This window comes from Neolamprologus multifasciatus, chromosome 7 (genome assembly GCF_963576455.1).
Source record: "Neolamprologus multifasciatus chromosome 7, fNeoMul1.2, whole genome shotgun sequence".
NCBI lineage: Eukaryota > Metazoa > Chordata > Actinopteri > Cichliformes > Cichlidae > Neolamprologus > Neolamprologus multifasciatus.
In genome coordinates, this window is record NC_140445.1 from 5713044 (window position 1) to 5730388 (window position 17345).

General features: G+C 41.4%; 3 protein-coding genes across 16 annotated transcripts in view; 1 reads left to right on the forward strand and 2 right to left on the reverse strand.

Moving 5' to 3' along the window:
• The first annotated feature begins 2767 nt into the window (after window positions 1-2767).
• Window positions 2768-13692, forward strand: poglut3 (protein O-glucosyltransferase 3). Its single transcript, XM_085169172.1, has 6 exons — window positions 2768-3137; window positions 3381-3578; window positions 4513-4796; window positions 4952-5156; window positions 7555-7751; window positions 7932-13692. Exons 1-6 carry the CDS (start codon window positions 2900-2902, stop codon window positions 8370-8372), a joined length of 1563 nt encoding a protein of 520 aa, XP_085025298.1. The 5' UTR covers window positions 2768-2899; the 3' UTR covers window positions 8373-13692.
• On the reverse strand, window positions 8691-11057 carry rep15 (RAB15 effector protein). Its single transcript, XM_085169180.1, has 2 exons — window positions 10782-11057; window positions 8691-10693 (listed from the first exon to the last, which is right to left on the reverse strand). The coding sequence occupies exons 1-2, from the start codon at window positions 11055-11057 to the stop codon at window positions 10154-10156; spliced, it is 816 nt and encodes a 271-aa protein (XP_085025306.1). The 3' UTR covers window positions 8691-10153.
• Window positions 10971-17345, reverse strand: part of ppfibp2b (PPFIA binding protein 2b) — a 128353-nt gene continuing 121978 nt past the window's right edge. For 12 of the 14 annotated variants that reach the window (XM_085169150.1, XM_085169159.1, XM_085169157.1 and 9 more), the window contains 2 exons: window positions 17162-17227; window positions 12054-12239 (listed from right to left, as the gene is read on the reverse strand). In XM_085169150.1, coding sequence (XP_085025276.1) covers window positions 12054-12239; window positions 17162-17227 — 252 coding nt within the window. Of the gene's footprint in view, window positions 11106-12053; window positions 12240-14350; window positions 14466-17161; window positions 17228-17345 lie in introns of those variants that run through there. The other 2 variants (XM_085169160.1, XM_085169154.1) reach the window with 2 other exon arrangements.

The following is a 17345-nucleotide window of genomic DNA, read 5'->3' on the forward strand; positions in this document are numbered from 1 at the left end:
ATCCTCCCTTAGTTATGCTGCAATAGATGTAGGCTGCCGGGGGATTCCCATGATGCATTGAGTTTTTCCTTTCCAGTCACCTTTCTCACTCACTATGTATTAACAGACCTCTCTGTATTGATTCATATCTGTTATTAACCTCTGTCTCTCTTCCACAGCATGTCTTTTATCCTGTCTTCCTTCTCTCACCCCAACCGATCGCAGCAGATGGCCGCCCCTCCCTGAGCCTGGTTCTGCCGGAGGTTTCTTCCTGTTAAAAGGGAGTTTTTCCTTCCCACTGTCGCCAAAGTGCTTGCTCATAGGGGGTCATATGATTGTTGGGTTTTTCTCTGTATCTATGAAGCGCCTTGAGGCGACTTTTGTTGTGATTTGGCGCTATATAAATAAAATTGAATTGAATTGACACCAGATGAATGGATGGACAGATGGGCGCCTCGCTTAGGAAGGAGGCAGCAGAATAAAATTCTGAGAACTTTGCTTGTGATAATAATTTCACAGACATTTGGAGATGTATGAATCCTGGAGTTAAGAAATATTCGTGGTTTAACCCTAAAGGAGAAAGCAGCAGCACCCCTATCTGATCACTGCTTTATTGATCTTGTCTTAGAACCAACAAGGAAGGAACTTAGTAGCAGGGGATATTAATATTGGGAATTCAATGCCAGCCTTTTAAATAGGGATGAATATTATGATAAAATTAGACATATAATCAGAGATACTGAAAATAAGGAATCAATAGTGGGTATTATACAGAAATGGGAGTTTGTTCAATTCAAGATCAAAGAATTTACTATAAAATTCTGCAAATAACAATATGGAAAAATGAGAATATGAAAGTAATTTACTTCGAGAAATAACTCAGTGCTGTAGTAAAGAAAAACCAAACAGAAAAACAGGGGAAAAAAACAACAGAAAAATAAAATTGATGGAGTACCAGACTAAATTAGATGATCTTTACCTTGAGAAAGCCCAGGGTGCTTTTATAAGATGAAGAGCCAAATGGATTTACTAAAAATTCATCGTATTTTAGTAAGCTGGGGAAATGTAGACAGCAGAGAAATTTAATTACAAGCCTGCTGATAAATGGGACTGAATGCAAAGATTTCATAGAGATTGAAAGAGAAGTCTTTACTTCCTATTCCGAGTTGTACTCCTCAGAATATTTGGCAGCTGCGTTTATTAAGGCTGTTGTTATTTTAACATGTTTTAACCTTTGTATCTTGTTCTATTTAATCTCAACAAGCCCCTAAAAAGTCGGTGATCACTGTCGGTCTCTCTTGGTTATTATTACCACTATTCATTTTAAAGTTCAGTTTTACAATGTAACTACATGCAGCAGTATATTAATGACTAACCTGGTATTGTGGATGGATTCTCTCAGTTGAATGAAAGCCTTTATTTGTCACATACAGGTTGCCCTGCTGCGAAATGGAGACCCCCCCCGACCTTACACACAAGACACAAACATTACATGGGGTTACAAGTCGGAGATAGGTAGCGTTACAGAAAAACACCGAAATGTCCACACAACAGGAAGGTACAAGAGGAAAAAAAGAGACCTCCCCTCATGCTGTGCTTCCATGGTAGGACAGCACGAGAACAGGAAACAAAAAAACTCCTCTGCACAAAAAAGCACATGAATGTCCACGTCACAACATAATAAGACATAACAAGCCACAGGGTTGGGTAGGGGATAAGGAGTAGCCCCAGGCAACACAGCAGCAATCCTTCCACAGCGCCGTCTCTTTTACAGCGCGGGCCCAGACCCGCCTCGTGTTCCCGGGGGACAAGAAGCATCGAAGGTGTTGCTAAAAGGGGGGGGGAGATGAGTGAGTGCTTATCAGTGTAAGTGTGTGTGTGTGCGTGTCCATAGTTCAGCTGAGACAGTGTCCTTCGCCCTATCAGGCTAAGTAAACAGTCCTCCAGCCAATCCAGGTGTCCTTGCATGGGATGGGGAGAATAGTCATATCACAGTCGTTATCAGGGAGTGTTTGTCCGGCTTCAGCCTTGGGCCTATACAGCTGGCGCCGTGGTGGTGTCTGCATTTTCATCCCGAATTTGTTGATTTCCTTTCCAAACGAGCAGCTCACGAGAATTTTCAAGCTGATCTTACACTGATGCTGGTCTCTCGATCTCCCGTTGGAGAGCCGCGAGCCTCCCCATGATGGTATCAAACTTCTGATCCGTGGTGTTGTCATTCATTTGAGTTGTTCTCCTGACTGAGGTTTGGTCTGTTTACAGCATCCTGCAGTGCAATTGCATTTGTCCCTGACCATCAGGAACCCTCACATTAACTTATGGAGTGGAATAAGGTTAGCGTTCATCTTTCACCTTCACTGTTTATATTATGCGAACATAGCTGTGTTGCTACACAATAACAATACAAATAAATAAATAACAGTACCCCACCAGCTACAACAGTAAAGGGATTTGTGACATGAACGCAGCACAGGTCAGCCAAATATATTGGCCTGATGGTACTTGTGTACTTAGGCTCAAGTAGAACTTGAACTTTTACTTGTAAATGAGATGCAATAATATAAGTACTTTTTCTGATGTAGTAAATCTGAAGGCTTCCTTTACCCCTGACAATAACTAATCCTGATGCTGTTATGTGTAGTATTTTGCAAAGTTGGTTAAAAAACAAGAACAACAACAAAGGAGTGGTTAATTGGGGTTAAGATCTTTTTTTTTTATCAGTAATGTGGAGTATTTATGTCTGTAGGGGGCGTTCACAATATGTATGCCCCCAAAATTTCCAACTTCCCGTGAAGGCATCACTGGCCATCACCAGTGGGCGTGTTGTCTTCGCCAACATGTCGGAGTAGGAGTTTCTATCAAAACTTTACACTTAAAATTTAGTGACTGTACACGTTTACTCGGTGCCAGCTGCTGGAGTATGGCGTGTTACCGGAACGTAGATGTAGTCGAGCCGTTTCCGAGTGGTTCAATTAGCCGATTTGTCATTTTACTAGTATTTCTAAGCACAAGCTTCCCGGTTTGTGACTCTGAAGGAATCAGTCCAGAGAGGTGTCTGATATGGGGTCCGGGGCTAAACCCGGACACCGTGTTACCAGTCCGCTACTTCTTTATTCAGGCAGTGAATTCAAAAGGAGAAAACCTGACTCTGTCTCCAGGTAAATGACCACCAACGCGACATTATTAGCTCACTAAAGTCCTGTTGCAGTATTTTTAAGCTAACCTTAAACTGTTTTTGCAGCATTCTTTTGTTATTACACCCCGCTGGCTAGCAAGCTACGTTTAAAGTTTTTGGGGGCTAATGTTAACGAAAACGTGCACGAGCGGCCGAATATGCGTAACTGTTACTTGCGTTAGCACTCAAACTGTTCATTGAAATGCTTTTTGAATGTGGTGCTCAGGAAAAGACACGTTTAAAGTGAAGATCGGCTCACTGGATACGAATGAGTACCTCCGTATCCACGTCCCTCCACCTCTGGACAGAGGAGACGGCTCCTTCCTGTTGAGGTATCGGCTCTACAGCACTGCTCACAAGGGTCTGAAGATCCAGGTCTCTTACAGAGATGCTGCTGTGGCTAACTCACCCTACACCATCCAAGGTTAGTCAGAAAACCTGTTGCATCACCTTCTGTCCTCAGACCCTTTATACGAAGATGAAAAATCAATTTAATGGTGAGAAATCGGGATAAAAATGACGAATTGCTTTTACGTGCAAAGTTTATCTCCAGAGTGCATTGCTCTTAATTATGATGCCAGTGTTTTGCACAAAAATAAAGTCAGGATTGATAGCAGAGCCAAGAGTGACCACAAACTAAAGTCTCACCACTCCATGGGTAACCCACACAATGAATGATGAAGATAGAAATGACAGGGACCTCAAAATACTCATCCTAGAACTGCAGCATTTATACTTAAACTCTTCCATCACGAGTCACACTGTCCACTTCATGTTGTACTAATGGAAGACTGATGTTTACTGAAGCACAGGAAGGAGTAAAGACTTAAGAGCAGAGTGACTGTCAGAGCTATTAAAATTATTTTAAAAAGAATGCGGTAAATGTTAAATAGACTGGTTCATGCAATCACTTTTGTCTACACTTAAGTGCTTTTTATGTAACATTCACACTGCAATGAACACGCTGGAGAGCAGCTTTGGGTTTGGTATGTTGCCCAATTATACTTTGACATGCAGACTCAAGTAACCAGATGTTTAACCACCAACCTTAGATAACCTGCTCCACCTCCTCATTACAGCCAGCCCATATGTATAGAGCAGAAGAACACTAACTATAGCATTGGCATAAAGAAGTGTTGTCTTTGTGCTGCTTTGTAGTCACATTTGGGGGTGAGTGCACATACATACGCTAGATTTAACGCAGCTTTACATCCAGAAACTTGTATTTTTTTGGATTTATCAACATTGACTGACTTCGACTGTTCCAGATATTTTGGGGTTTGTTTTTTTTAATAAGTCGACAGCGACTCCTCATCTTCCACATTGCATTTATACCTGTATCTAATTCCCATGCTCAGGTCGAGTGCATCATGAATACTGTGACTGTCCTGAGCCCGATGCCTCCGTGTGGCAGAGCGTCATGCAGTGTCCCGCCGATGACCAACAGATTCTAGCTGACTTTAAGTCGTTTCCCACCATCGACCTGCAGCATCTCAGGCAGGAAGTGCCTCACAGATTCTCCAACAGAGGAGGGCTCATTCACTACGCCATCATCAACAACCAGGTGTACCGGCGCACGCTGGGAAAATACACCGACTTCAAGATGTTCTCTGATGAAATTTTGCTATCATTGACGAGGAAGGTAGAGTTGTTCTGCTGTTTTTTCCATGCTGTGCTGTTATTATATATATATATATATATATATATATATATATATATATATATATATATATATATATATATATATATATATATATATATAAGTCTTTACAGTCACACAGCGATGTTCTGTTGCAGGTGAGGGTGCCTGATGTGGAGTTTTACATCAATGTGGGTGACTGGCCGCTAGAGACGAAGACGTCGGCTGCTGTTCCGATCTTATCGTGGTGTGGCTCCACAGACACACGGGATATCGTCCTCCCTACCTATGAGGTCACACACTCCACCCTGGAGACACTGAGAGGGGTCACTAATGACCTCCTGTCTGTCCAAGGGAATACAGGTAACTTTGATACTCCTGAGCAAAACAGCCCTCAGTTTATGTCATCATCGCTCGTATATTTCTGTCTGTGCTACAAGTTGTTAAACTTTCTTATTGAGTATCTGAGTTTGAAGGAAATTGCACTTAAACTGCAACTGGCAGGACTAAATTATGTTGGGATGTACTTCTACACAGAGGTGTACTTTTTATTGATTTATTGCTTTTAATACTGTGCAGCAGTTTAAGACCTTTTATTGCTTGAACTTGCCAGCGTTCAGCAAAAAATAAAATAAAAAAGACAGAAAGTGCTGCCTCTGCTGTATTTTCCCAAAATGTTCTCAAGAGCCATAAAGCACTTTTTTTTAAAATCTACAGTGTGCAAGGTTTCCTGAACTACATAATCCAACTTAGTGGGCTGTTCTTCTTCAGGCAGTATAGAGGTTGAACTTGTTGTAGAAGCTGTATGTTTAGCTGCAGCTAGTTTAACGAAGATCCAAAAGATCACAACCAAAGAATCCATCTGTGAGGGTGGTTGTCGCGTTATGAAGGCAGTTTCTCCTTTGGTTTGTTTTTGTAACTGTCCACCAGAGGGCACCACAGTCCATAGACTCTATACTAGGGGTAGGCAACTGTAGACCTCGAGTGCCAGCGTCCTTAAGGTTTTAGATATCACCCTGAGTCAACACAGCTGAATCAAAAGTCATTACCAGGCCTCTGGAGAACTTCAAGACATGTTGAGGTGGTCTTTTAGCAATTTGAATCTGCAGTATTGGATCAAGGACATGTCTAAAACCTGCAGGACACTTGGCACTTGAGGCCTGGAGTTGCCTACCCCTGCTCTATACACTATATGAACAAAACCTACACATTACACCTACAGGAGCTGCTGAGCCATGTCATCAACCTCCCAGAGCACACTTTCTGTTTTGATGTTGATTCCAGAGGCGGTTTGGGACTGTGGAGTTTTTCAGTTTGCAACACTTCTTTGTAAAAATATCACAAGCCTGTTGCAGTGAGACTGAAAACAGATGAATTCAAAGATTAAGAGGTGCAATACGTTTGTCCATGTGATGAATGATAGATATAAGATGGCACTTCTTTCTGCGCACAACATTCCCAATGTCGGTCGACATGTTCGATTTTTGGAGTCACTGTTTTTTCTAAATTACACATTCTGCTCTTGTTTGTTAACATTTTAAAGATAGAAATGACAAGGAAGTGTATTTTTAGTGGATTTAACACATATTTTGACTCAGATTTAACTTTCAGGAAATCTGAGTAAAGTTATATATAGGGATGGCTATCGTTTAGGTTTTATCCGATACCGGTGCCAAACCGGTACTTTTGAAACGGTGCTCAAACCGGTGCTTAAAGAATGGAGAACACAAAATTGGTCCAAAAACCTCTCATGTTCAGCTGTTTTTTTGTAAAAAGATAACAATGTTAGCCTTTTCTGCAGCTATACGGTATATATGGTATCACTCTTGGCTGGAAGGAGTGCTTAAACAATGGAAAAAAAAAACACAAACTTTGTCCAAAAACCTCTCATGTTTAACTGTTTTCCACTTTTTCTTTGGTCATTTTAGCCTTTTTGTCCAGGGTGAAGGGAGTATCTGCCATCAAACAAGAAGACAGCCGCATGTAACTGCGACAGTGTTTGCTAGTTTACCTTACGTGCATTAATGTAATAACGTGGTTAGCCTACTCAACGTAAATTACACACGAACAACATTAAGCTACTCACGCAGAGAAGAACGGCTGCTGCTGCATCATCATCCTCATCATTTCTGCTACACTGGCAGGGCTAGGGGCCAGGACTCTACTCTTCGGGTTTTTGGGGGATGTTGCAAACTCGGGGGCCGATAACAGGCACCACACCCGCAGTAGATGTGCTCGGTGTGAGGTCTCGTAGCAAGCTATCAAATACGGCGCATTTTTCGGCTTTAAAAAAAACGCTATGCGTCGCCAGGTGTTTCATCGGATTTGAGGTGTTACCTCCTTTGACAGTATCACAGTATCAGCTTAAAGCACTTGTTGCAGCTGCTGAGTTTGCATCTTATGCTGTGAAGTACAGCCAGACTTTTCACCGCTTCGCCTTGGGCATTTTTAATCTGTAGCTCTGCTCTAAAAGAACGTACGTACCTGGACCTGCCTACTATCCTTGGAAACGTAAAATGATTGGCTAGAATTCAAAGTGTGTGACATCTCAGGGAAAAAAAAGCACCAATAAAAAGCACCGAAATGTGCGCTGTTTTTCAGTCTGGTTACTACCGTAACGGTACCCATCCCTAGTTATATATATATATATAATATAATATATGAAGCAGTCAACACCTTCAGGAGAAATATGGTTATGATCTGTGAATTTGTATGTAAACGTAGACATTTCTTCCCACTCTGTAATATATACTTCCATCAGGGCCTCCGTGGGTGAATAAAACTGAGCGGGCGTTTTTCCGGGGTCGGGACAGTCGAGAGGAGCGTCTTCAGCTTGTATCGCTGTCCAAAAAAACCCCAGAGCTCCTTGATGCCGGCATCACTGCGTGGTTCTTCTTTAGAGACCAGGAGAAACACGTTGGCAAAGCATCACTTGTTGGATTCTTTGACTTCTTTAAGGTAAGGAAGCTTAAAATAGTCTTTTCTTTAATAAATATAATAATAAATATATACATCCATACGTTGCTCACTTCACTACAATGTTTAAGTTTAGCTCCTTGATGCCTCGTCTTTATGAATAGATTTAATACATCCGTAACGTGCGTATGCAACTCATGCCACCTTGTCTTCCTCTTGCAGTACAAATATCAGGTGAACATTGATGGAACAGTGGCAGCGTACCGGTTTCCTTACCTGATGCTCGGGAACAGTCTGGTTCTGAAACAGGACTCTCATTACTATGAACATTTCTACAGCCACCTGAAGGCAGGAACACATTACATTCCTGTGAAGAGAAACCTGTCGGACCTTCTGGAGAAGATCAGATGGGCTAAAGAGAACGACGCTGAAGCACAAGAGATCGCCAGAGCGGGCCAGGCAGCGGCCAGAGAGCTGCTGCAGCCCAGCAGGCTGTACTGTTACTACTACAAAGTGCTGCACACGTATTCAGAGCGACAGACGGGACAGCCGACGCGACACGCAGACATGGAGCTGGTGCCTCAGCTGGATGACCACACCGCTGCCTGCAAATGTGAGCGTAAAAGCTACAAAGAAGAAACGGACGTGAAGGATGAACTATGACGGGCTCCGGCTTTAGTCTTTAAGCACTCGAGTCTCTTTTTCTGTGTGAAAACATTCCTGATATCTAAAGAGATGATAGCGTAATGTTCCTGATGCCTAAGGGCATATGAATGTTCAACATTCCACTTTAATTTTGGACAGTAGAGGGATTTTACGATAAAACCATAGCGGTCAGAAATTTTGAGATCGAGCTCAAAGACAATCTGTGATCATGTGAGCATTAATGTTTTAAAACATGTTGTTGTTGTTTTTTTACCTGTTTAGTGATGGAGGAACTTGGATGAGTGTAAATGTGCCTTTAAATTGGATACTTGCGTGCTTTATCTAAACTAAAAACTTTGTCTTAAAATATTTAACAAGTGCAGATTTTTTTTTATTGTTGTGCATACAGCTGTCACTGCAGTTTCGAGTAGTTATTACTCTGTTGAATCACTGAGCTACATTAGTAATTGACTGGGCCGCATGGTGGTGCGGTGGTTAGCACCATTGCCACACAGTAAGAAGGTCTGGGTTTGAATCTACCGGCCAGCTAAGGCCCTCAGATTCTCTCTGGGTGCTCCAGCTTGTTCACATAGTCCAAAGACTTGCATGTTATGATAATTGGTGATTCTTAATTGGCTGTAGTTGTGACTGGTTGGCTGCCTCTCACCCTGTGACCACTGGAATGGGCTACAGCCGCACTGCAACCCATAACTGGATGAGGGGAAGAGAATAAATGGATGTGTGGAACATGTTAGTGGTCTCCTTTGATAACGTTTTGAGTGGGTAAGTACATCTACTGTGTCCACCCCTTTCTGTAGCTTAACCACTGGTCAAGCTGTACTAAGCTCTAACACCAGGATTAAAAACATTACTCTGAAGTTGTTGTAATACCTAATAGGAGTTTATTTGCATGTCACTTATCAAAATCAGTGTTATGAAATGCTTTCCAAAAACAGCATTAAAAAGGTGAAAGTTAAAATGAGATGAAAAGATAGAACTCCAAACAATAATGAATGAAATAATAGTTCCGGGAGGAGGCCCCGGGGCAGACCCAGGACACGCTGGAGAGATTATATCTCTCGGCTGGCCTGGGAACACCTTGGTGTGCCCCCGGATAAGCTGGAGGAGGTGGCTGGGGAGAGGGAGGTCTGGGCCTCTCTGCTTAGGCTGCTGCCCCCGCGACCCGGCCTCAGATAAAGCGGATGAAGATGGATGGATAATAGTTAATAATAGAATTAAGATAGTAAGATGATGGGAAAAAAGTGCAGAAAGCACCATCAAAGAAGTGAAACGGATGTTCAGGAAGCGCTAAGTGGAGTTCCTCAGGCAGGTTGTTCCAAATGGCAAACATAGTTACCCATTGGCCACTTTGTTGGGTACACCTGTTAACTGCTTGCTAAGACCAATATCTAATCAGCCAATCACACGGCAGCAGCTGATTGCTGTAAGGCATGTAGACATGGTGAAGACGACCTGCTGAAGTTCAAACCGAGCATCAGAATGGGGAAGAGCGGCGTAGTTTTGGTGTCAGAAGGGCTGGTCTGAGTATTTCTGTTCAGCTTTAATAGCTTTTACATTGTTACGAATGCATACTTTGGATTATGTTTCAATTTCTTATATGTTTATGATATAATTCTGTTTTATATATCATATATAATAAGGATAAGCGGAAGCAAATGGATGGATATATAATAGTCTGATATATTTATAGAATGCAGACCTGTTTTTGTGGTGTTGTGACCTTTGGCCTCTTCGATACAACACAACTACGTAGCTCGGCGTGCTCGTCTTACTGTGATTCAGCTGAATTTAATCATGACAGTGATGGGTTCACCTTTATTTTTGGTCATAATTGCCTGCATCATTCCCAAAGGCGTATGGAGATACCTCAAACCTTTAAAGAAGTTCTCGATCAGAGCTCTGTCGATCCTGCATTTCCCTTTGGCCGCCTCAAAATTATTGCTGAGGACGCCATAGATATTCACCTTGTCGGTTTTTTTCCCAAAAAACAAGAAGAGAGCGTAGCAGTCCTTGCCGATGGAGGTGCAGAAGTTCACCATTCTCTCGTACATGTTATTGTTGCTGGACTCCATCTGGGCCATCTGGATGGATTCACTGCAGGTGTCCATAGAGACCTTCTGCTCAGCCTCCTCCCTTTCAGACAGGTGCAGGACCTGCACGACAATCTGGAACTTGGGGTTCTTGGTCGGCCTCTCCAGCACTGCCCAAACCCAGTCAGCACCCAGGAGGACGCGCTGCTCAGGAGTCATGACTGTGCAGTTAAGGGTATCCTGCAGGTTGACCTCAACACTCCGTGTGATGTAGGTCATCAGGAAGACCTGTGAAAGCGTGAGATATTTCAGTAACTTCTCTAAAGCAAAATGTCTTGGTTATTGATGACGTATTTCGTTCAATAAGTGTTGCTACCTGAGTGAGCACCTCAAGACTCGGGCGTAACTTGTCCTCTGGATCCTTGAAGGTGAGGTACTCTTGGGTTCTGGCTGTAGCAGCAGAGATGCAGTTGCTGAAAAGATGTATGAACTCGTTGGGCCTGGGGACATTGCGCCTCTTTAGTGTAGCAAAGATGCTCGGTTGGGGGGATATATTATGATAAAAGGATGGTTGCCTGGATTGGCCACATTTGAAACAGGAAAACACGTTTCTCAGCGGGTTAGATGTAGGTTTGCTGAATTTTGCACCCATGGTCGACGGATGATGGGCAGCAGATCACAAGCTGGTCTCCCTGATACACTGGAAAGATGATGGTCAAATTTTGGCGTAAAATTTAAGCTGAAATGCACATACTGGCGCTAAAACATAAACAGATTTTCACATTAGTCCTAAATATAGATGAAAACAAACCCAGCTAAAAAAAATTAGAAATATCAGAGTTGGTCATTTGAGGAAAAAATGAGCCAACATTACATGTGGAAAATTCCAAAAACTGCAGTTCCTCCAATGACCACTTGAGGCTGACTCCTAAAGCAAATCAGCCCTCAGAGACTCTTCTATGGATAGTTTCCCTCAGATTTTTTTTTTAAAATAAAATAAATATTTCACATGAATACTTGAGTTAGTGGCATGGTCACTCTGACAGCTGTCCGGACACATGCAGCTGGATCCGATTGGAGTCTGCTACGCTTCGGTTCTATTCATTAGAATCATTAAAAACGACCTCACGACTGTGTCTGTCAGTGCCTTGTAGTTCATAACAAAGACTGCTAGTGTTAGCCAATAACTTAGCACTCTTCTCTCTTCCAAATATGGTCCTCAAACCAGTGAATGACGTCACAGCAGCTATGCCCATCCATTACCTTTAGGACAGTGTTGGTTTTGTGAAAAAACAGCCCTGGAGAAAGTGCAGGCTTCCTAAGTTTAAACTTATATTTAGTTGAATATTTTTTTCTAATCAGAGGTCAAATGTTAACCTTTTACAGATGTGTAACAATGGGTTGTTTTCTCAGTAAACAGACAACCCATATTTTGGATCCATTTGCTTAAATGGGTTTTCTTTACCTACTTTTATGAATTCTGAGGTCATATATACAGAGAAATGAAGAAACTTTAAAGGCTTCACAACTGTTTAAGCACTTGTGTGACTGCTATCACTTTATATTTAAATCAGTTGCATTTTTGAGGAGCAAAAGAACCCACTGTCTGTTCTGCTTTTGTCCCAGCACATGGAATTAGTGTCACTGTTCATTTATTCGAGAGCATAATTGACTCTGACACTACTTTCCACATTAAATATTGATCAGTTTCTGGTCCACCAGCACATAAACAGAAAGAGCATTGTGAATCAGTACAGATACTCACCAGGACTGGTCTGGGAGCTTCCACGGTTCCAAATACACTACATTTCCTTTCTTCTTCTCCCTTGTCCTGCTGAGATACACAGTGTCCGTGTGAGTGTTTTATGGTTGTTTGTGTCCTGATGCGTAGAGAACTTCCAGCAGAATACTGAGAATTTTCTGCTGAAGCAGAGTTTTCGCTGACAGTGGCAGCAAGGGTGTGGTGTTTGCATCTTGTCAAATTTTAGGTAAGTCAACAAAAGACTCATCTTACCAGTTAGCTTGGTGCAGCAGCTTGAGGACTGGGGTGAGCCTGAAGGGGTTGGCGTGTAAACAAAATGTGTAACTGTCTGCTTTTAGAAAGAAGCAGCAATGAGGACAGGTAGGCTGGGACAGCAACTTATAGTGTGGAAGCTCTCAAGGTCAGTTTAGGAAATGATAAACGTTTCACAGGTGGAGAAATCCCAGATTTGACCAGTAGAGGTTAATACAAAACTGTTTAGAGGACCCAGTCTTATTATTTTTCTTTGATTTTTGTCAACCGAATATCACAAACTGCTGTCCTACTGTTCCAGACTTCTGCCATATATTTAGATGTGCCTTAAAAAGTTACTTGTAAAAGTAAATTTAGTAAAGTGTTCACATCCCAGCTGGAGACGGTTAAATGAACCGTAGTAAATCCTGGTGTTAGTTTTGTGATCATGTTAAAATAGCTGAATAGCCATAGAAATTAAAGCCACAGAAACATAAATTTATATGATGTTTCAGAGCAAAGTCCAGGTTTTGGCCACTTGAGTATGCTGAAAACACTGTGGGATTAAATTATTTTACAAGCAACCAGACTTCTCTTTCCTGTGCACAAACTTTGATCTCTACCCCTAAACTTATTCCCTTGAGTTAGGGAATGAAATTAAATTTATTATGGGTGTCCTCTTTAGCCAAACTGCAAAGCTGGATGTAGTATCCAAATGTTCAGGATTAATCGAGTCAAACAACAATAATTTAATATTTTGTCCTTCTAATTTATATTGTAGTCAATTAAAAAAGTTATGTTTCATGATTGAAATACAATCATGAATCTTGTTCATTTTCATTAAATTTTAATTATATAGCTCCTGTTCACAAAAGTATGGGTCTTGAGGTATTTAGCTTAACCCCACGATCAGACAACACACAACTTACTTAGGCAAGGCAAGGCAAGGCTATTTGTATAGCACAATTCAACAACAAGTTGCTAACTTGTTGCTAGTTAGCCTAGCGGTTAGCACCTTTCCAGGCTATTGAGGCTGTTCGGTGCCCAGACGCTGTAATCAGGCTTCACAGACACACGGAGCGCTGAGGATAAGGTAACTGTAAAAATGTTGCTGTTTCTGTTAAGAACACTTTAGTCCTAATGATCTATAAGTGTCCAGAAGCTATCGCAGGTAAGCTCATACGGAAAAAAGGGAAAAATCAGCATAAAAATCAATAAAAATCAATAAAAGAAGCAAAGCATTTAAAGAGCAAAGAGATGAAGCGTCCACACTCACAAAAGGGGGAGGAGCAAATTACTTAGAGCAAGCTCTGAGTGAAGGTGGGGAAAAAGAACTTCCTTTTAACAGGAAGAGACCTCCAGCAGGACCAAGCTCAGGGAGGGGTAGTGCTCTATCATGGCCAGTGCTACTTTGAGGCAAAAGAGGAGTTTCAACCTTTTTTGTTCCATACAGTCATTTAGGAAACATTGGTAGTTCTTGTAACTTCTTTATTTCAACATATGATATGTAGCATCTTTCTCTGCAGAACAATAGAATGACAATGTTGAGGAACCAGCTCCTTCTTCTTTAGCTGCTCTGCTCTTAAAAATGGCTTCAACACCATTTTTGATGGAATGTCCAGTTTGTCCATTCGAAACTGCTTTGCACATCCTCCCCAATGAAACAGTATTTACAGTACACAGTGGTCAGTATGCTCATTAAAAGCTACATTGCATAGGGAATTAAGGAAAGCAGTAACAAAAAAAGTGTATAAATAGCTGTTCAATTCAGCACATTAGAAAATAAAAATAAGACCTTTGATTGTTGTCAAAATGTGTAGGTCCGTTTGTTTCCCAGTCCTCTGTGCAGGAGTTAACTTGAGGTATCGGGGGCTAGTAGAAGTAAATATAAGGAGCTCCACGCTGCAGTGTTAGCTTGAGGGCTGAGGTACAATTCAGCTGTGAGACAGGTCGCTACAGGTCTTTGCGGTTGATTGACAGCCTACAGCTTAGGGTCATCGTCCTTCAAACTAGCGCCGTCTGTGAACGCCTCATCTCCTTCCGCAGCTCATCTCGGCTGAGCAGATACTGGGGGCAGAGCATCACGGGAGTGGCAATGGGTTAGAGAGATTAGAAGTTAGTGTTTGCTTCTGAGCTCGGGTCAGTATACATTACTGAAATGAGAATGTGAGATTGTTTTATGACATGTCACAAAGGAGAAGCACAGGTGGAATTTATAAAATGAAGATGCTCAACATGAAGATGAATCTAACCCAGTTCTGTAGGAAATCCTCAGACATGGCTACCTTGAACGTGTGACACTAACTCACCTTAGCAAATATGAACATTATTAATGTTTGTAAAAAGACTGTGCTTTTCATTCTATGACATCTTAAAAGGTCTGCTGTGAAAAAAAAGTATGCCTTGGTTATCGTCTCCTGCTCTCTAGTTAGGGATGCAACGATACCAATCTTTTCAAACCGATACAATACCGATACTTGGATCTGAGTACTTGCCGATACTGAGTACAAAAACCGATACTTCTACCACACACACACACACACACACACACACACACACAAATGCAATGAATTGGAAGACAGGTGTTATTTTATTCTCTGCCGATAAAAAATAAAATCTTAATAAAAATGACCACAAAAAAATTTCAAGTGAAAAATAAGCACTTCTGTTAAATTATTGCAGAGTCTCCACATTGTAATTTAACAAAATATCACTGAACTATTGGCACTGTCTCGAGCTTTCAGAATAATAAATAAACACTTCTGTTTGGAATAAAATAAATACAAATTAAGTTTGAGAATAAAATAAACTTTTAAATTGTTGCGGAGTGTCCATAATGTAAACAAACAAACAAAATAACGAAAGTATTTGGCATTGACGAACAAACTCCTCATCTACCCGTGGATCATCAGTCCACTTAAACCGAGGACTGACATCGCACACACACTGCTTGTCTTTACCTCTTCAGAAAGTTTTGGCACCATTATCTCCCTGATGTATGGGCGGTTGGGAATTTCATATCGCAGCTCGAGTATGCTGAGGAGACGGTGCAATCCTATGTTTTCCACGACTGGTGTTGTGCCAAAAAGTGATTGTCTGCCAAAAACTGATTTCCAATGTTTCTGTGTATTTTTTTATGTGTAATATCTTTACGTATGTTCGTAAATACACTTCGGTGAACAGGGTTTACAAAGGGGTCATATAGAGAATTAAAAAATTATCCGTTTTTCAAGTATCTTTACAACTCTGTGTTATTGTACCTACATTATAACCAATCCGGTCCTTTATCCCCACTTAAAATATTTTTACAGAACTATTGCAATATTTGCTGCCATTTCTTCTTCAGTGCGCCCCAGGGTGGCTGTGGCTACAATGTAGCTTGCCATCACCAGTGTATGAATGTGTGTGTGAATGGGTGGATGACTGGATATGTAAAGCGCTTTGGGGTCCTTAGGGACTAGTAAAGCGCTATATAAATACAGGCCATTTACCATTTACCATTCTTCTGTCCTCTTGGCCCACTTACTCTTACAAAAGACATTTTTAATGTTAATGAGATTTTTTTTAACTGCATAAATAAAGGTTATATAAAAGTCACTGCCAAAAACTGATTGCGGCTTCTACCTTGTTACACGAATGTTGTTTGTGGCTCAAGATGACTTTATGTCATCCATAAGCGATACATTTGACATATGTTTCACATATTATAGCCCAACAAGTTACTTATAGCAGTTTAAATACGAGCAATCAGTTTTTGGCAAATACCGGAAATCAGTTTTTGGCAGACAATCACTTTTTGGCACAACACCGGCATTGGCTGGTCATCCAGAGCGATAAAATGAGTCAGAGCCTCTGTTATTTTAACTGCCTGTGGATTTTATCTTGACATTTTTCATCGCTTTTCCAAAACCTGAGTTAAAGTTGGCTGTTCCGGTCCACACTGCTGACATTTTGTTTAGCCTAGCTACAGCAGCCTCCAGTTTCTCTTTTTTATCTGGAGCTGCCAGTCTCACTCGCCTAAACCCTGTGCCTGTTTAGCGCAGGATGTCCCTCTAGTGGCCAATCTAAAACACTACAACAGAAATGACAAGCCACCCTCTGATTAATGAAATAAGTTAGTATCGGTTCATGGTATCAGTTAACTTTTATGAGTATGAGTACACACACATTTTACAGTATCGGCCCCGATACCCGATACCAGTATCGGTATCGGTGCATCCCTACTCACTAGTGCAATGGAAGCTTGTTGATTCTAATTACTGTGATTATTTCAACTAATAAATCTGAGGTTTAAATTCGCCCTTCCTTGTTCTGATGTAACTCTTGCAAAGTTCTTAGACTTAAAATTTAACTTCAAATAATAAAAAGATATGAATAATGCTCAAATTTCTTTTTTTACCGAGATCTTCACTGATGTACTGACGCTGCAAACGTGTTATCAAACATCTCAGACTTCAGTTACTGTCATGATTTTCTTAACTTGAACGAACAGAACAAATGCTAAAGAACCAAGCCTGGCATCTGGATGATAGCCGCAAGTAATAAAGAAGCAAGTACCAGCGAGCAGGTTTCACACTAGCAGCATTGCTTTCATTTGTACGCAGACACAAGACGTGGTGTTTTAATGGCATTCCCATCCGAGTATCTGCAGTTTTCCATCTGAGCGACTCAAACTTCTCTTACAGCAGACTACAAGCAGATTCCCAGTGAGCGAATCAGCTGCACAAGTCATTAGGCAGCAGCTTGTGTGTGTTGGCGCTTACTGTGAGGTTGTTGATGCTTTCAGAAAGAGCTTCTATTTGCAAAATGGTACCCTCTGTGGTCGCCATCTGCAACACACACGCACACACACAGATTCCTTGTAAACTCATTACAACTCACAATTACAGGCTTACTATCAGCAAAACAATACGTTTCTTAAACCTTTTAAAATTACAGTAGAAAGAT